The 20,780-nt window shown below is 41.0% G+C and overlaps 1 protein-coding gene across 6 annotated transcripts in view; it reads right to left on the bottom strand.

The window, feature by feature from the left end:
- NYAP2 (neuronal tyrosine-phosphorylated phosphoinositide-3-kinase adaptor 2) overlaps window positions 1–20,780 on the bottom strand; it is a 143,393-nt gene that overhangs the window by 49,056 nt on the left and 73,557 nt on the right. For all 6 annotated transcript variants that reach the window (XR_003992747.1, XM_030495543.1, XM_030495544.1 and 3 more), the window contains one exon: window positions 8,268–9,365. Coding sequence is in view for 5 of the 6 variants with exons in the window: in XM_030495543.1 (XP_030351403.1) it covers window positions 8,268–9,365 (1,098 nt within the window). In the remaining variant the exon portion in view is untranslated. The remainder of the gene's footprint in view (window positions 1–8,267; window positions 9,366–20,780) is intronic.

Genomic DNA, 20,780 nt, shown 5'->3' with positions numbered 1-20,780 from the left:
AAATCTGATTCTTAACTTGGAAAAAATGCAGTTCAGGGTCCAGTGCTTGGTTATCAAGACAAGTTCTGAAAGATGTAGCAGCTGCCTTGAGAAAGGAGCCCTGTACTGCCAAAGCCAAAGGCACGAGAATAACCTGGTCCCACCCTGAAAGTCATCGCTTCAGGCAGCTAGGCAATCTGACTCACCAAAAGGTGCACCCCAGCCACGGTTTTGATCTGAACTCTCATGAACTTGCGTTCTTCCTTTCATAAAGCTAACATGCATGGGTATCTTTCATATCTGAACTGCAATTCCTGCTTAAAACTGCTAACTCTCCAATTGCTGCAACACACGATACGATTTCAGTAAGACACTCTACCAAAGTCCTATAAACCAAAGCAGACGCCTCACGTTTCCTCCAGCAAGAGGCTCTATACTATTTTCAAATAAATTATCTCCAACTGATACCAGGTTAGAGATAATCAGGCAATCCCCTAACTGCTCTATAGGATATAAAGTTTTAACATGTCTATGTTCAATACAACCATTCACTGTTCTAGCAGCCAGAAGTAAAGCATGACCCTATATCAAATCCAGAAGTGTCAGCGAGGAGGACACCGATGAGAGTGTGGGGTTGGGACAGCCACACACCCAGGGTGCCACAGCTGCCACCCTCATGGCATGTCCCCTCAAACCCCTGGCACCCCCAGCCTGGCCAGCTTTATTCAATGCAGCTGCTCCAACTTCCTGAGTAGAGGCTATGTAAACAAAACTGCACCACTCCTTTAAATCAAAGTAGTTTGACTCCTATTGTCTATCTTTTTTTTTTCCTTGCTGCTTTCACAAAAGAAGGACTCTGACGCCCTACCCTTATATCACTTTCCTTAAAAAATACAGTGAGAAATTTTTAGAAATTGTATTTACCAGTTTCCTGGAAGGTAATATATGCTTATGGAAAACATCACCAGATTAAGTATTTCTTACCATTATTACTGAGCACCCATAAATTGATCATAAATTGTGTGGTCCTGTTTGAAACAAAAAGACAATAAACTCTCTGATTTACCATCCTGCTGTATGACTACACCATTTTGAATACAAGCTGTTCTAGTCACAAAGGACACATTTATTTTCTTGAAGCCAGAGACACAGATGGTGTAAACTGGAGTAGCTCTCCCGATTTCAAATAAAAAGCGGTGATTTATAAGTACTGAGGATTTGGCCTAAAGGTCAAGATATTTCTGTGGCTTAGAAAGCTCTGCTGGGGGGAGAAAAAAAAAAAAATCAATGCCGCTTAAAACTCAGAACCTATTATCATTATCCACATCCTTAAGTGCAGCACGTGTTACATATTCACAACACACTGAAGTAGATGCTGGTAAATCAATTTAAGGCATTTTTTTCCTCTTAGTTTTAACAACTTTCAGACAACTCACACCTTCCTGTACATTAGACCTAAAGAGAAAAATGTCTTTTTCAATCCTTTACCTGAAACCGCCTTATACTTGAAATCTAACAAAAAGCAAATACCTTTTACTCTATTAATTTCTCTTTTTTGCTCATTATGAGTTTATTTTTGATTCAAAAAAAAGAAACATTTATTAAATTGCTAGCCAGAAATTCTATCAAGCAGTCAAGTCATATAAACGGAAGGAATAAATAAATACATATACATCAATCTGAAACAGCAGCTGTTTCCAGAAAAACCTGAGCAATTATTTATGAAATTATGTCTTCTTCAATGCTTCTGTATACAGTCACAATCCCAGGAGGACCGGGTTTTCTGATGAGCTTAAACTGCCAAATTAGAAGAGGAGACAATGTCACGGTACCAATTAGCAAAACCACTGCAAATCATCTCAAAATTGATGTTTTCTATTTTAATAGAAATGTAACAAAGACATTTCTTCATCTTAAAAATGGAGGGGACATTCCCACCCATTAGTAACTTGAACGACTAAATGCCCTTAAAATAGACATACTTGCTTTTGTGTGAAAGCAGCAAGACAACAAATGACATAGTGTGCGTTTCAATAAGGAACGGGTACCAACAGATTTATCCATTCGAAACAAGTTCTCAAACCTGGCATTATCCGTGGTGCTGAGAAAGAACTGTATTACTGACATGCAATGCAAAATGGGGCAGCAATGGCTAGCTACAGCAGGGGATCAGCACCCAGGGATGTGCAAGCTGCCATTGAGCTGCTGTGCGTGCTTTCACACATTTCTTCTTTGTACCTTTGCTTCTCAGCTCGTTCCTTCCCACTTGGAGGTTTCCTGCCTTTCACGTGCTTAGCTGAATGACCTTACTGTCACGTTATGACTTTTCTTTCCAGTTATTTGCTGTGATCGTTAATTGTGGAGCACATGTCAGCTTCAGAAAGAGGCTCCAGCTGGCCAGGCTAGCTGCTCTAGATCAAAATATTTAGTCCAGTGCCCACCTCTTTTCACTAGGGGATCTAAGGATTACTGGTGAAGGACAACAACAGGTATGGCTGAAACAGCTCTCAAGACCACTCAACTGCAAAATGAATCTTGTTTTCCCCCACAAGCTTGGTTTCTTAAGGATGCTGACCACATCTGGTCATCCCCATGTTTATACTTCAGTCATTTTCAGTTCTATCTCTCAACATCGCACACTCACTGCAGCAGGCACATCCCTTACTGAAGGGCAGAGTTTGAGAGCCCTAACTGACACCAGCAAACCAGACAGCTCATGACCTTTGTGCGTGCAGGTGTACACAGCTCTTGCCCTGGATATGCACTCACAAGTGAACACTTGAAGAAAGTGCTTCTGATGCTGCAACTCCTTAGCTTGTTTCTATCTTGACAGATAGCAACTGACGGGCAAGGACAGAGCCTTCAGGCTTTAACTAAATGCAATTAACTGTGGTAAGACCATATCCTTCCAGTAATGAACGAGTGTCATTCTCTTCAAAGCTGGTGTTCTCTTACCCTCTACGATTCCATGATTCTATTCCTTTTCCTCTGGCACTTCCCCCTGCTTCCTCCTCTAAGTCTTTTCTTTCAGATCTACTTTCAGGTCTGTCAAACAAGATGTGACTGCTGTGATCGCCTCGTCTAATCTCATACATATCATGGGTCATCAGACTAGAAAAGCTAACTTCTAGTGAAACAGCTGCTTCACCTGTGGCGGACAAGCCAATACACCTCCGGCTCAAAGGTTCAGGAGTAACTTCGGTAATGGAGTATTGTTTCTGTAACACTGTAGCTGTCCATTAGGCTGAACATAGCAGTGATACTGCATGCAATCAATTGCTACAATGCAGAAAAGGGATGGAAAATTAGGCTGACATCCCTTTATATAAAACTACAGAAAATATATTAACCTAAAGGTTAGAAATAACATAGGCTTCCAAATTTCAGTCTCTGACACTGACTCTCAGCTATGCAGTAGTTGAGCAATGGTATGTAGTGAGTAGCTGTAATACTTTTAACGGCCGGCCTAGTCTTGACAACAAGCCCTTCCTCTTCAGAATACCAGAGGGTGAGCAGGTATCCAAATGAGGAGGTATGCACAGTTCAATGGCATACCAAGTCCACCTTCCTTAGGCCAGCATCTTTCATCCTAACTCCATTAGAAATACATAAGCTGAAATCCTGCCCTATGTCCCTCATTCTGCATTTAATGCACAGGGGTGGAGGTTAAATAACAAAACAGACCTATGTGGGGTGAGTTTGCACTTGACTCATTTCTCAAACTCTCTTTTCCAACATACAGTTCTATCTAACAGGGAATCCAAAGCCGCTTTCTAGCTCCCTGGAAAGCAACAGCATTATAAAAAAAAACAAAAGTAAAAACTTCCACTCTTAACTCCACGGTTTCTTCACGGCCTCAGCTGCCTGAAATCAGCAAGAGCTCCTTTTTAACAAGTCGAGCCACTTATGCGTCCCTCCCGACACTATATGACAGCTTATAATAACATATTTTAGATTCCTAATGCAGTGGGTACCAGCCAGGAACAGGAAATGTTAATAATTATCCCAATTTTCAATCACTTTAACTAAATTTTCACAGTAGCACGTTCACAAATTTCCTCCGTACGTGTGACTAGAAGCTGAAGAGTGGAACTCTCTTTGGCAAAAACCAAAGCAGCTACGAAGCCCTGCAGAGCAGCCAAGGAAAAGAGCAATGAGCTGCTGTGCATTGCATGTCCTGATCTCACACCTCGTGCACAGAGTCAGAGCACACGGCACAGGTAACTACTATGTTGTGCAGTTCATTAGGATTAATAATTGCAGTACTTGCTCAAAACAGGCATGAAATTCCCAGGAAAATATAAGGAAACTGAAGCCTTAACAAATGGAAATAACCAATACACAAACAGAAAGGGCTGGTCCTGCCAAGGGTTTGCAGGACCACTTCACTCATTAAAAATGTACTGCCTTCAAGTGAGTGTGGTTCAGATGCACATCAGCAGCTTCTGTTTTGCTTTTTAGGATGTGGGTATGCCCATTGGCACATGACTACAGTTCTATATTTCCACAGAGTACAACATGTTTCTATGGTGAAGAAAAGACAGAAGGAGCAAATACAGCTCCAGAAAATCTGAAGACCATTTCCTCCCTTTCTTCCTGTATAATTATTTCTTTACTGAAGGACATGGGTAACAGAGACACTCAGTGCATATGCTAAAAGCAAAGGGAATGTGTCATTCAGCACAGATGGATCAAGTGGTCATACTTAAACACCTTCCAACTGTATAAGAAAAGGACACACTGCAGCAGTCCAAGGACACCAGGCAGTGTTGGCACCTTTACACAGTTTCCCTCTAGCGTCTGAGGACTGATGTTACATTTCACAGGAGTCTGCCAACTGTTAGGGCACACTACCATGCTATCCCATGCAAAAGCAGGAAGGGTTAAAGAACAGGCAATGACAGTAACATCTATCTTTTCCATTCTTTCACATTTTTCATGCTCTACATCTTTCTTCAGTTTTCCATAAGGGTTCCCTACATCTTTCTCCGTTTCTTTGTGCTCATATTCCACCATTATTTTAATTTCTGATTTGGCCTTACAGTTTTTCTTTGTTCTTTTCTCTCCACCCTCATAATTGTGCTATAATGCATATTTAAGATGCTAGCAGCACACAAGAGGATTTTTAGAAGAACCCAGCACAGTAAGTGAGGTGCTTATAAAATCCGGATACACGCATCACAGCTGCAGCCAGTGGGTGCTGAGTGCATTCAGCAATATGTCTGGGGCTTCGACAGAACTCATCTCTTCAGAAAATGTGGCCCTGAGGTGACAGTCTCCTTAGTATCACTGATTTATCCCAATTTCCCATTTATGCAATTCCAGTGAACTCTATAGGAATAAAATGGAGGAGGATTAAAAAAAAAAAAAAAAAAAAAAGCATAAGAATAGAGAAAATAATAAAGAAAGGCTACAAAGGATGGCTTTCTTGTTTATTATAGCTGTTGACAGGAAATCAGGTTTGGGCAGTCCCCCTACTCCAAAAGAAACCTATTCAAAAATGCTACAAATTAAAAGACAGCAAATGCATTCTGAGTATGGACTCGGATGCCAAATTTCCACAAAGTCAGTTGCAGTAATAACAATAAAGATGAGAGAGAATTTTTTCTGTAACTGCTGCAATATTTTCTAAATACACTCAGCTGAATATAAAATGTAGTACTGTGCAATTTTTTCTTTACTAGCATATGGCAGTGAGAGCTTCAGACAAGTCACAGAGGGCTGGGACTTGGAGGATTCAATGAGACAGTTGCTTGAGATGTGCTCAGAATGATTTTATATTTTAGAAGCCAATATTCTTAATTTCCCAGCATGATTTCATAAGAGTCATATAACTTTTTTCTTTGGTGTTTATTATCCTCTAGATTCTGGAAACCTTTCTGTATGCTGAAAGCAAATTACCCTGAAGCGACAACTATAAAACCACAGTTAGTCCTATGCTAAGCATTTGCTCTCCCATAGCTTAAAAAAAATAATCAAGAACTGTATGAGTGCCTTAGGCTTCCAGCATGATTTGCAGGAGGAAGATTTCTTTAACAGATTGTATGATTAGTCCAGTCTACACTATCTATCACTATGTATAATCACGGCATGTAAATGTGACAGTCCAGTCAGATTTTACGTTCGAATCCCACAATTCAGATTCTTTATGGTGGATCATTTTAATGTAGAATTGCAAGACATAAAATTGCTAGACTTGTATGTGTTTTCTGTAATCTTAGAGTGCCTTCTTCCCCTGTAACATGTGAACACAAACCTGGTTCTTGCTCACTGCAGTAATCCCACGGGATTAAGTCATACTGTAAATACCAGACAAATTACAATCGGATTAGATGGGCAGTCTGTTCATTTACTCAACACAGCTGCACTCCAGAGTCTTTTCACCACTGGTGTCTATTTATAACATGAATGTTTTGTTCTTAAAGCAAATGAATGCAGTTTCTATTTCATATGTCTCATTTTACCATTTCTGACCAATAAGGAGCACATTTCTAATTCCTAAGGAGCCAGCAGAATGCTCCTCGAGAAGCCAATTCTTGGTACAGATCTGCAGGGCAAGATTTATTTTAAATTTATCAGTTAAAAGTCCCTTGAAAGGTCTGCATTCAATTTTAGTCAAGTGGAATAGAGAGAATATCTTTCTGGAGGTAGGTATGAGACAGCTGTACAGATTTGATGAAATTTCCCAGGACTTGCCACATTCGCTGCAGGAATTTCTATAAGTTCCAAACTTGGTACTTCTGCCTACATTGGTGAGCATAAAACAGTCCCATTTATGAAGCTCACCTGGTAGATCTGGTGTAACATGGGGTTTACAAGACAGTTCTGCTCACTTATAAGAAGCATGTTTAATAATGTTCAATATGTCTGCACTTTGCCAAAATCTCCCCCTACCACTTCGCTGCAATTATTTATAAATGTCACATCACATCCCTCATAACTGTTCCCAGTTACAAGAATCATCTTGCCTTTTAGGTACAAACTTGATTCCATCCAGCACATAAATCCAGCATTACTGTATTTGTATTACTGTAAAAGCCCCCAACAAGTGTGCCCCAAAGTGATGTGACCACACTGCGAAGAGTAATATAATAGAGCAGAACAAACACAAAAAGAAAGGCAGTGCAGAATTCACTTCCCTTCTGTAGTGATATGGTACCCTGGAAACCAGAACACCTTCCTTTATCAGGTATAAACCAGCGTAGTTTATCACCTCGTATTTAATACATTTCAGCTGCCAAATAGGTATAATATAGCACTTACACTAACATAAGTTCAGCTGTTCTCCAAAGAGAGCTTTTCCATTAGACAGCTGTCAAGAATTCAAAGACATAAACTGACTTTACCGAAGTTGGAGAGAAAGTGTCCTGAGCCCACTTTGCACTCTGACAAAAGGTGTTACAGCTGCCTTCCACTGCAAGACTTGTCTCTCGCACCGCCAAATGGGAAGGTTTTTGCAACAGAAATACTGGTGCCAGGCTCTGCTTTCACTCACACCTGTGACTCCTGCTGATTTCATTAGGAGTTTCCACAGTTCACTAGCTCAGAAATAGGTGTACATTGTGTAAACCTGAATGCACATGGGACAACGGTTTTATGATACAGCATATGAAAAGTCAATATTGGCTGAAGGATTTCCTGCACAACTTCCTGCCGTGCTTTTCTCTGAGTGTGGGTGATGTGTTACAGGTCATGTTGGTTTTCAGATCAATTCACAGTATGGCCTTCCCAAGCAGTCACTCTATCAGCTGAAAGCGATGCTCTGTGACACAGTACAGAAGGAGGCAGTGGGAAGGAGAGAAATGGTTTAAGCTGGTACCACTGGTTGCCATCATACACATCGTGATCACTGGTCAAGTTAAGGGCAATCGATGGATCTTTGCCAAAAATCAACTACCGTTCGGCTATTTTGCTACAAGCTGCTTGGACCATTACTGTGTCTTAGCATCCATCAGGAAAGGAAGGACATGTGACATGGTTGGAAGATCCCAACTCACATAGGACCCTTAAAACTGTGGAAAAGTTAATGAAAACTGACTCTTTTTGCAAGACCAAGCCACGAAGAGTACTTCTGTAGTGCAGTATGCACACTCAAAAGTCTTAAAAATATAACAATATGAAAACAAATAATTTTAACAATAATCACTTTTTTTCCTGTTACAAGATATTTATACAAGGAATTCAGACTTCCAAGGTATTTTATTTTTGCAGGAGTTTGATTTAGTAAAATATAGTGAAAGTTATTATTATATAAGGAAGAAAAAGGAAAAATTACATCAAGAACTTACTTTCTGCAGGTTCCTTAGATCTTCTGCCACTGGAGGACTTCCTCAGGAGACTTCGTCCTGAGGTAAAGAGGCTGGTTAGTTCCTCCAGAGGACTAGTGGGTGTCCGAGAACGGGAACCACTCTGAGATGATGACCCGTAGGTACTGACCGAGGCATTTACCATCTTCCCTCCTTCTTGCAATGTGTTTCTGGCTGTAGAATGAGGCACTGATGGAGAGCTTCTTGAGAGACTTCCTGAATGTACAGAGTCATAAGGTGGAGGTCTTTTGAGGCTTAAGGGGGTAAGAGACCTACCCATACTGACAGGAGAAGGTGAGGCAGAGTGACTTTTAGGATAACCATGTGGAGACTGTGTTCTGTATAAGGTAGAAGGATGAGGAGGTGAGGAGGTGTGCCCAGGGGTGCTAGTTCCATGAGATACTGTCTGGTCTTTCTCCAGTTTTTGATGGCCTGGTGTATGAGATGGCAGTGAAGATGGAGAAGCTCCAGCTTGTTGTTTGATGTAAGACACATTTTCTAAAACAGGAAGTTTTGTGACCTCTAGTGGAGTTAGAGGAGACTCGTCAGAATTCGGGGAACACTGCACTGGTGCTGGTGGGAACACCAGCAGTGGAGGTCTGTGAGAAAGCAGATTTGGAAATGGTGGGGGTATATCACAAAGCAAGCCCTTGGGAGTAGATGGCACTGAAGACTTGGTGAAATCTAGGTCAGGCACTGTGGGAGTAGCACACTGAGAAGAACAAGTATGATGATCATATTCACATTGACATTTTGAATCTTGGCCTACATCATCAAATATAGGGTATTTCATCTCCTCATAGACTGCTTCGCTTTGGTCATCCTCGTCTTTTTTGAAGTCTCTGAGAATATTCCCAACCATTTCAATATAAACAGGCTCTTCTTCCTCTGTGTCTGGGGCAGGACTGCTGACCTGCGATAAAGAGGCATCCCTAGTAAGCGTTGTCTTCATAGGGCCATGCTTTTTGATATACGTTTCATCAAAAGATGTGCTTAACTGAGTATTTGGATTTCGTTTCGGCTTGGGAGGTGGAATCTTCTTTGTGTATTCATCACTGTGAGGTCTTGGTTTGGCTGACACTGAAAACAGAGCACAATACAAATTTATCAGAAGTATGTAACATGCTCTATCAACCACAGGGTCTTTATTACAGTGTCGTAATTCCAGAGCGGATTTCCTGGGACCAGCCTGTTGCTGGTTCTCTCTGGTATGATACCACCAGAACACTACAAAAATAACACCCTATTCAAAACACTCCTCATCTTCCCCCAGAGTGCTCTGATGCTCCAGTAGTAAGTAGCTAGTGAGCACTTCCCTTCCTCAGAGACATCTGTTCTCTCCCAAACTCTTTGGACAAGGGACTTTCCATGCTTAAATATTATGCTTTTCAAATATCACTGTGGGATTTTAAAGTCCCATATTGTTGCCAAAGACATAAAACTAAGTATTTAAATGAACTTCTTATGGCTGCAAGGGAACAGTTAAGATCCTGGACATTCATACTGGAATGACACTGATGTAATTCTGCAGTGACACAGTGATGAATCAAGACCTTTTTATTTATAGCAACTTCTGGCATAAAGCACAACAATTCTTTCAGCACTAGCTGAGAAAGAACACACTCACATACAAATACTGTAAAATTTGCTGCTGGGGTAATCCTACTCATTTATCTGGACTCTATCCTATGAATTAACAAGACTTCAGCGAAGCCAAGGGGGAACAAAGCATCTCACAGATTCAAATCCTTCCCAAACAGGTTGCTTCCAGAAACAATAGACCATTTTGGTTTTGAAATTATAAATCAAAACACAGTGATGAAATTAGTTTGAAATGAAAGGTCAAAGGTTTCTTAGAAATTATGCCCTAATGAAAAATGCCTCATTAAATGTTTGGGTGAAGTCAGTTTTTATCCTAAGCAGACTCAACAAACTTAGAAAGAAAATTTATCACATACACTAAACCTAATTTATATTCCTATAGGGTAAATAGTCCTTGCACTGAAAGCCTCGGTACCTCATTGGTAAGTTTTCCAGTTTAAAAAAAATAATCCATAACTAGAATAGCAGCTTTCCTGTCCTTCAAAACATTGCTGCTCCTTGCAATTCACTGCTACAGATCTGTCACTACAAACTCAGCGTTCAGAGAAATTTCCAGACACCGTCTGCTGACCCATCAGAAAAGAGCCAGAAAATTTCTAATGTTAAACCAAGCAGGCAGTGCACATGGAGTTAAAACCCCTCTTTTAGAGACAGCCTGAAACGTATTACTAAAGCCAGCAGCTCTGCCAGCTGAAAGGCACTATTTTGACAGTCTGCAAGGACGCTGGCTCAGAGCTGTAAGATGCCTGCATTACAGCATCTCACTAATGTGATTTGGTCAGTATCAGAGGAGGAATCAAACCTAGTGTTATCACTTTGTCATACTTCTGCTTTGATTTGCTAAATAGCCTTTCTTCAGTTCTTACAAGGCATAGCAGTAAAGGCAGATGTTACACAAGATTCCAGTTTTGTTTAGGAATGAGGAGCTGTGAATGTATGCACATACATGAAGTAATGAGACCACTCTTTGTCAACAGCATTTGTTTAAGCTCAACATGTAAGTAAGGTACAACAAACCAAAATGAAAAAGAAATGTTGTCAGAATTCGAAACAAAACCCAACCTCAAAAAATTGTATTAGGCTTTCACAACGGTTCCAATTAATGTGTTCCACTTTGTAGCAGGCTAGGGACATGCAAAAGCTACCACAGATAAGAGTGTTTGGTAGCTTGATAGTTTTTCTCTATGTGGATATATCCTAATGCACTTTAAATTTGTCTTTTTAATTAACCCAAATTAATTTTCTTGAATGTATTAGGATAGACTTTTGGGAATGACATGTAGGCTACCAGAATCATTTGGGCTTTGCAAAAAATACTACTCCTGATGCATTTCACAATACTAGCAGATTTTTCTTGCCGTGCTTCCAGCTAAATCACTATTTTCTTTCTGTTTAGTCTGTTATTCATATATTATGTTCATATATGTTCTACTGACATAAACTTGATCTCAATCCTTTCTCCACACCTCTGTTAATCTGATTTACAACCCTGGCAAAAGCAGTCTTCTTCAGATTGGTGTCATTAAAATGAAGAGGCAGTCAATGAGACTGGCACAAACTGCCTGATCATTTCTGAACATGTTGCCCAGGACCTGAACTCTACTTTACACTGGTTAAAGGATTATCGACTCTGCTGCATTTCAAAATTGTGTATTTTGTACGTAGATGCTTCTCGCAGTCTTCAGTTCCATGTGCACCTTAATGGATACCTGAGATGCAACTGTTTCCTGCTCCTCAGACATCCTCAGATGCCTGTTCCTTACACTGTCTTCTACATCTCCGTGCTACATCTGCCACACTGAGAACATGCTCTGCCTCATAGCCATATCCCCACTCTTACATCTGGAGAGATGTTAATGATGGACAAAGTAAATCAAAAGATGCTCTTGTGCTGGAGATCATTCAAGGCTAGTGTTAACTGATATTTTTATCTAAAAATAGCTAGAAGTGGTTCAGAGTACTTTGTTTTAAAACAAATTGCTAAAATTCATTTTATATTCCTCTTCCTTCCTTCCATTTTCACAGTTTTTATCCAACTAATGAGGTTCTGCCACGTGGTCTAGATCTGTCCTTAGGTGTTGGGGTTTGCATATACAGCATTGACAAGTTACTACATACAGAAAAGGAAAGGAGAAATGTCATGGAAAAAGGATTGACATTCTGTCATCTAGTCTTGTATAGTATTTTTTGCGTGGGTTGAAATTAAGTACCAGGGTGACACACACAGCATTCTCATCTGCCATGGCATGATATGTAGCATTAGCCTAAAATATCTTGGTGACATTATCAACAAAAAGGTCAAATGACCCAGTCTTGCTGTATGATACACAGGGTAAAACATGACAAGGTGAAAGATTTACTTTCAATTTTCTATTAAAAGCATTTTTTCCTCTGCCACAGTTTATTTTATTAAAGCATCTATTTCCAGGAGATGGTACGTTACTGAGATCTTTCTTCCTCCTTCACAAACTGGACTTTTGAGACTAAAATTAAAAAGTAAATGCTTTAAATATTTTAAAAACCTTTTAAAGGTACAGAAGTACCTTTATATGCTACATGGAGCAAGAACATTTGGTCCTATCAGACTTCATAGACAAAATACACAGGTAAATGGAAGGGTAAATAACAAAGGAATCTTTTTATTGTGACTGGGAACAGAGGAATTGCTCAATACCTACTCGGACCTCCCCTCAGCTGCACTGGGTCATTCAGGAGGCAAACTGAATTGGCTTTAAGAAGGCTATGATGCAAGACACTGATCATGTTTATTTAACAAAGATTTCTACTCTGTAACACAGCTCCATAGCAAGGGCTGAACTCTATGGCACACCTGATAATGGAATACGGATCATGAACTACCGCTCTAGCCCTGAATAAAAGAGAAAAAAATCCCAGGAATCCTGCAAACAGACAGAGCTATGCAAAGCTAATGAAAGGAGCAGGGAGTATTTGTACAGTTCCTGTGTTACTAACATTTGGCAGGAATAAATGTGCATGAACGCAGAAGCTCTGGCAAGATCCCATAGCCAATGAAAGGAGATTATTTGGCAATCTCCAGAGAGGAACAGGCAAGATTGCTTTAAGTACTTGACATTTATAAGGCAGAAAAAGCAATCGGTGCCTGCTGGGAACATAAACTCCTATGAAAAGCAAACCATGCTGACATATTGGTGATACACATACTGCCGTGTTGTCTGCCCTAAACATGGAGTAATTAAGCACTTTTCATCATGGATTACTATGTCCTTGGTGCAACTGTCGCCAGTAACTTGCCCTGAGACTCTGCCACTCTTACATCAGAGCACGTGGGACCCCATCCAAAGCTAAACTGAAGAAATCAAAATGAGGACTATTTCTGTCCCTGCCAGATGGAATTTCCCTTTAACAGCCGTGTCAAAATGCACCACAAAGCTCTTGTGAGTGCTTCTACTACAGACACACACAAATGCAAGTGACTGCCAGGTCTGCGAGGAGCTCGAGCAGATCGAAGGTGACCAGAGGAAGACAGCTCAGCAACTGTTACATGTGTCTCTGCCCTTACAGGAGCTGCCAGAGCTTGGGGTGCTATGCTAGCAGCTCCTTCTCTCCATAAGAACCTCCCAAACTACTACAGCTGATGAACTGGAGGCACAATGATCCTTGCAAACACAACTGAACTTCATGGAGTTTACACTGCTTAGGCAGAAACTCTCTGTGTTTATCGCATCTTACTACCAAGCAATTATCTAGCTCTAATAAACTGCAAGTGAAACAAAACATGAAGGCTGTAATAATTTCAGTTCTCATCTAGAAGCAAGAAGCACAGTGCTTAAAATAGCCTTATGGAAGCCCTACTGAATAAGCAGAAAATGTCATTTTTGAAATGAGATATTTGTAGCGCAAAGGTTACGCATAGCTTTCAGACATGCCCAGACAATCCGCCTTTCGTAGTTAATTTTGGAAATACAGAATGCTTCTGGTCATCTTATCCTTTTGAAGTATTTTCTTGCTCTTTAAGGAGAGATTGAAATACAGAAATGTGTTATCAGATTGGTTTTTATTATGTACTCACTCTTAAGGAATGAGTGAAAACATCTAAAACCTAAAATTAATTTCATCATTTTCTATTGTCCTCTAGGTGTTTACCAGCTTTTGCGGTTCAGAGACCAAGCCGATTTATTGTGCTGTTCACTGTGACAAACAGAATAAAAGCACATGTAACAGGAAAATTTCTCCCTTTCAATTTCTACAAGAGGCTATAGCACACAGTTTCTTTCTAAATGATGAACTGATTTGGGGCCTAAAAATTTTTGAAATTCTACTTTAAATGCAGAAGGAATTAATCTTGCTGTATATTTTGAGGGATACCTCTATCAAAAAGAGCCTCCAGGAGTGAAAGGAAATAGAATTTCTTTAATTAAACCCTGAACATGCTGGATACTGAATCACATATGCACAGATGCTGATTTACATCACATAATTCAACACAGAAAATCCAGCTGCAGGCTCGCACAGAACCTACATACGTATGTGTAAGTTCAAGACTACGAGTAACCCCACTAGCTTTAATGAAATTAACTGCTTGTTCCAAGTTACACATGATCCTAAGTGCATTTGTGCACTAGTGCTTATATTGGGTTGGATTTCATTATCTCTGTAGATGAAGTTTGCATATTCTTAGTGAAACTGAATTTAAAAAGGCACAGTCCTCTGAACTGTGTAAAAGATCATCACTCAGGAGACCTGAGTTTAATTCATCTCTTTGTCACAAGCCACAGGGCCTTGCCTGTCGTTTTACCCCTTAATGCCACTTTTCACCATCTATCTTTTGCCATTTTAGGCTCTAATGTATTTTATGCAAGGCTTTATTTTATTTGTTTATATCAATCCTTGCACAGTGGTTCCCATCCCTGGAAAGCAACATTAGAAAAAAAGCAAATTTAAATGTATCATTTGGAGACATGTAATGTTGAACATGCATCTTCTCTTCCCTAAGGAATTTTTTTGAAGGCAAACGTCCCTACTCTGTGAACAGCCATAAAATACACACACACAAAGATACATCTTAGCAAATGACTACAGAAATATCATCACTGTGTTGAAGTAACATCAGAGAATTTATCTCTGTCACAGAAAAAGAAATGGGTTCCAAAATAGCATTGTCCTCATGGACACAAGTCCTTTCTCTGCAGGTTACCTCTTCCTTTTCTGAAAGATGCTAGTAGAAAAAAAAACAAAGATGGAAAGAACATGGAAGCTATAAAAGAATCATCTGATTCATTCAAACAGCTCTGCAAGCAATAGGTGGTTTCAGCACAATGATTTCATGCAGTACATATTTCTTTCCCCTCCTGAATTTATTAGCTTTTACTGGAAATTTTTTGGACATTTAAAGAGGACAAAACTATACTGAAAATGAAAGGACTAAAAGACAGTGTCATAAAATAATACTGATGTGTTACTTGGATGTCTCAAGGCTATGATTAAGGAGACTTCTTCAAAAGTATTCAGGTCACTTTATTTTGGCTTACAACTTCTTTCAGCTTTTAAAATGATTGATTTCTGCTCTAATTCAAAGTGGTGGAAACCTAGTGGTTTCAGTAGTGATATTCCAGATTTAAACACCAGTATAACAGAGAGCAGAACTGGGGCCTGCAGTTCAGTTCTGTGTTAATCCAACAATTCAACTACTGCAACTGATAGGCACCATGGTTGAAGACATGCTGCTGCCAGGTTAAGTTTAGGGCTGTGTATCTAGGCCACAACACCAAATTCTCAGCCCCAACACCACGGCTCTTTACGCGATGTTATATGCCAAAGAAGCCATACCTGCCTGGGACTCACAAAAGCCAGCCTACTGCACTAACTGCCCTGCTGCCAGAGCCTCCCCCCAGCACTTTTTTGTACTTTTATCTGTGTTAGCAAGGTGAGGACAGACCCAGAGATGCCAGGGCATTTTAAACACTTGGAAGTATCAGCATGCTGGAGAGAGTCCCTCCTCAAACTTCCAGTCTGCTCCAGAGCAGACTGACTTCCAGGTTTTCTCTTCCATAGCCCTCCACTTCTCTGTGCATCCACCTGACACACTGAGCTCTGCTTATTATCCTTTCCCACACTGAAAAGGTCTCCAAAAGCTTCCAGAAAATTACAAAGTGACCGAGCGTCCTTCCAAATGCCCAGCTTCATGCTTTCATGTAGTCTGAATTTCACATCCTAGTTCTTTTGAAGAATGAGTAACTGATGTCCCTGATTTTTCCAGATAAAATTGAATAGGCAAAAAAAAGAGTGTTTGAGAAATAATTACAAATTATTTGCAATCAAGCCTTTCTGTACTATTCACTGAAACTAAAAGTTATTGTCAATTGGCAAATTGGCAGAGCCCTGGAAAGGCAGAAAAAGCAAGATTTTGGAAAAGTAACAAAAGAAAAATCAATTTGAATCATCCTCCTTTTGCTGGAAAACTGATGAACTGGGTGCAAATGGAGGCAAACAAAAAATCTCACAGCAACTTCTTTTAGGTTTCAATGATTTCTGAGTATCCATTTTGAAAAAAATCTTTGAACTAATATGCCCATATGCAAGGGGCCAGGGTCTATGGTATTACACAGGTGTAAGTTACAGCAGTTCCAGTGGAAGCAGGCTCTGAGGAGGCAGAAGTGGGAGGATGACTGGGAAAGTGGGAATCTGAGTAAAGGATCCTCACACTGCCCACACATGCAACCAATATTGCTGAAGTACTGGTTTGTTCTGTTTCAGATAGCCTGCAGTCTGCATACATGCAACAGATTTTGCAGCCAGTGCGACAGTAGCAATAAAAAATTCTGTAACTGTATCTAATTTGAAGGAATTCTAGAAATAGAAAGGCAATTGGCACAGGAATTTATCAACTGCAAGCATCATTAGATGAATTACATGAAGAGTGTGCAACTAGAACTACTGAATCATGATTGCAGAGAAATTAACTTGCAAAGTGTATGTGCTTGTTTGTTGGTGGCTCTAGTGGGGAACCCATACAGAATCAGAGCACTGAAGAGTTCAACATGGGCACAACAGAGTACAGAAAAACAGCCACAGACCAGCAACGTGAGTAAAGCCCTTCAGTTTTAAAGCAACATTTATGGCATCTTGTTTGTCATCCTGGAGATGAAACCTGACCAGCTTTCACTGTTTTACTGTAAATTAACTGTTATCACTCTATTCTTACAGCTACCCACCAACTGACTGCATTTCACACTGAGAATGATGGGCGACATCAGCCCCCGCCACCCCTCGTCTTTGCTGTGGTGCGGCTACTAGAGCCCAGTTCTCCTATAGCTGTCATCCTGTGCTAGCTGCCCCCTCTTCATGGGTACCCACCTCACACTCCCCGAACATCAAGCAGAAGATGGCGAGGCTCTGCATTTTGTCTGACAGTTTCTACAGGCTGTGCCACATGATGACTGCAAGTGCAGCAGCATTTCTGTTGACCTACAGAAAGAAAAGATCTCTCTTCTGCTCAGAAAGAGATGCTTCTAGACATGTGTGAAGAGCTAAGTCCCACTGACACATGCCTTAGACATCTATGTCATATGAGCTTGGTATGTAGTGGACACCACTATGATACCAACAAGCCTTTGAGGGCTGAGCTGCTTATTCATATATTATCTGCCGCCCGAAGGACACTGAAGACCTCTGTAGTATCCTTTGGCAATACTCACATAAACAAAGGCGTACTCCAGTCTGAATGCAATTCCCGTCTTCGCAAGAACAACACTGCAACTGATTACTAGCTATCGTGGCTGAGGGAGATGATGTGGGAAATAATTTGCTGGACTTTCATAAACTTCCTGGAGAAGGTACGGTACAGAGGCTTCCTGACCCAGTGCTCATAGAGACACTGAATGAAACTGATCTCTGCAAGAGTTCCTGGCTCTGGGTGATTTCTAAATCCAGTATCTGCACCCAAATTGTGGAGGCAGAAATGATTTACAGGGAAAATGGAAATGAAGGAAATCAAGCTAGACAAAGAGCAAATGCCAAATGAAACCATAAGCTTAGCTTACCTACTTCATTTATCTAGAAAAATAGTCTGTATTTGCTCACTTGATTTAATTGTTGCTTTGGTTCATGAATATCCTGTCCAGAACACTAGGAGTGACTATATGCAAAGGCTTGAATAATTTGTACAAAGATAGGAGACTCTTAATTTTTCAGATCCAGAGTAATGCCTATCATCTACTTACAGATACAATAAGTAGGTCAAATCCATTCTTTACTTACATAAATAGCTATCTGTTTGCCAAGCTTCTAAAATAATTGCAGCCCATTAAATCAAGCTGGCAGACTTACTGAGGTGGTATTGTGCAGAATACTGACCTCCTGGTGACTCCAACATGAAATGTATTGCGTCCAAGTATCCCACAGGCATAGCAGCCCCACAAATGCTGCTGTGCTTCCTCAGCATCTCCCACTAGTGACAAGGAACCAACAGATTTCACTAACATCCTCTCCCCCAGAAGTTCTGTGGGCTTTGTACAATTCTTTTCCTTGAGGCTGTTGTATAAAAAGCCTCTTGCTGCGGCTGAATGACACCCGGTCCTTCCGCCATGGAGCTCACATTTCAAAACAAAGCACAAAGTTGATGGAAGGGATCAAATGAGTCACCACAGCAGGAGCATCAAGAAAGCAAATGAGCCCGATGAACAAGAATTCATCTAAAGGGGCAGTCTTGCCTCTACCATAAGGACACAAGGTGACCCTGGCAGAAGCAGCTCCTGACAGTTGTCACTGAGCTTCTTTTGGGTGATTATGATGATAGCTGAAGTGGACAGAGCATTGTCAGAGCTCACAGGCAGGCAGCAGTGCCTGGAGATGTAACAGCTCTGTGGTCAGGGGCTGAGCTTTACCAAAACACTCAGTGCAGCTGGCTTTAAGAAGAGACCCTCACAGCTAGCCATTTTACTTCCATCTCCATAGGGGTGACTCCTCTCTCCAACTCAACTCTAATTAAAATGTTGACAAAATTACAGACAAGCCATACATCATCAGCTGCCTCCCACACAGAGATTCTCTATGTGGCTGGCATCTATCATTTCACCTTGCATTTGTTTGCAGAGTGGTCTAGTGAAACTAGCAGAGCCTGTAATGGTGTCGATCTATAAGGGTCCTGCAGCTGCGCCTAATCACCATAAATTCACCTGGCACAGCTGCAGTGTACAGTACCATTTTGACAGTGTTGTACGCAGTTCCAGACAAGCTTCGGGAGAGCCCTCTCCTGTTTCAAATTCCAGGCTTAACCTCATTGCGCCACCTGAGAGATGAGATGGAAAATGAAAAGACAAAGATAGGGCACAGAAATGAACAGAGAAATTGCTGCCAGAAGCTGTTCCTATCTCACCCATGACTGCAGAACCTGTTCAGTTCAACTTACAGGCAGAACTAGCGGGAACAATAAAGAGAATTGACCAAAAACTAGCACCCTGCAAAAAAAGGGAAAAAGAAGACCAGGATGCAGAAGACAAGATGCAGCAATGACAAGATGCGGAGCTCTCTAGCAAAAATATTTGGAAAGCTGATGTAAATGAAAGGCAATTAAAGCAAAAACAGTACCACAAGCGAAAAGATCTTAGCAAATATCTAATGGAAGAAGCAGGCATCAGCCACCAGAGTATGACTGGAGAAAGAGACAAGACCACCATTTGCTTCCAAAAGCTCTTTACATAAATAAACTTCGTTATTATTTCTCTCTGTGTCTCCCCCACTGCGTTTGCAGTGAGCACACACACAGCACTCCTCTTCCCCTTTTTCTCCTTCCCATTTACTCATAATTTGGACCCATCAAACCTTACAGCACAGCCCTTAAACCAGCCTTAATGGTTCAGCTAAGTGCAGAATGGAATGGCATGGGTGTAGGGACAAGCCAGTGCTGGCTTTGCCACTGAAAAGACAGTGACTGCTGAAAATGTTATCCCAGTCAGCTTTCTCAGATAACATCTCTTATCAATTCCTTTACCAAGCAACTTTCCACTGGAAGAAATGTTCCTTTTTATCCTATCTTTCAGCTGTTGAGGTTCCCCATGATGACTGAACTAGCATCTACTCTCACTGTCACTAGGTCACAGGGATGCACCCATGCTTTGAGCAGTTGCACGACCACAGGAAACCGGAAGTTATTGCTATAACCCAGTGTTTACAGCCTGCCTCATTCTGCTGTTGCTCAGAAGCAAAGCTCTTTGCAGGAATTCATCCATACTACTGAGGCATAGCTTCTGGTAGAGGACAGCACAGAACAGTGTAAGCTCTGATGGGTGGTTGTTACCTACCATCTCCAAGGACTGTCTGTGCTGTAAACTGATGGCATTCAGCATTTCATAGAACTGGACCATATCACAGTCTAGATTCTGTCACCCTTACTTGTGCACTGCAGCATCAGTGATACCAACAGGAGGTTGTGAAAGGGAACTTGAGCAGTTCCTATATTGAGCAGCTCCTTGAAGTCCTTGTTTCCACAGTGACTGCCCTGAGTTCACAAATGAAACACTGCCAGACGTGTGGAATTTCACATTAGGCAAGGACAGTCTTTCATGTATTCCCTTCTCTGCTCAAAAGCCTCTTTCTACAGCGCTGTTCACAAAAGCACTCACACATGTCCCATTAGCCCAAGTTTTCACTGTGAGCAGAAATACTCTGATCATAAGCTGGCTGCAAACTACCTCACAAAACAAAGCCCTTGTCACTATCTCTATTTTACAGAGGAGGAATCTGGGACTCCGAGAACCAGGTGAAATACTCAAGGTCATCCAAGCCAGTGGCAGAGCTGTGAAAAGCTTTGTTCCTCCTTGTGCCAAAATGGAGACTTACACCACACAAGACTCCATTTGGCATACCATTTACTCACATGCAAGCATGTATTCGCAGGATGTGGATCTTATGGCA

Source organism: Strigops habroptila, chromosome 8 (assembly GCF_004027225.2).
Source record: "Strigops habroptila isolate Jane chromosome 8, bStrHab1.2.pri, whole genome shotgun sequence".
Classification (NCBI taxonomy): domain Eukaryota; kingdom Metazoa; phylum Chordata; class Aves; order Psittaciformes; family Psittacidae; genus Strigops; species Strigops habroptila.
The sequence above is the reverse complement of the archived record's forward strand: the minus strand, read 5'-3'. Positions and strand labels throughout refer to the sequence as shown.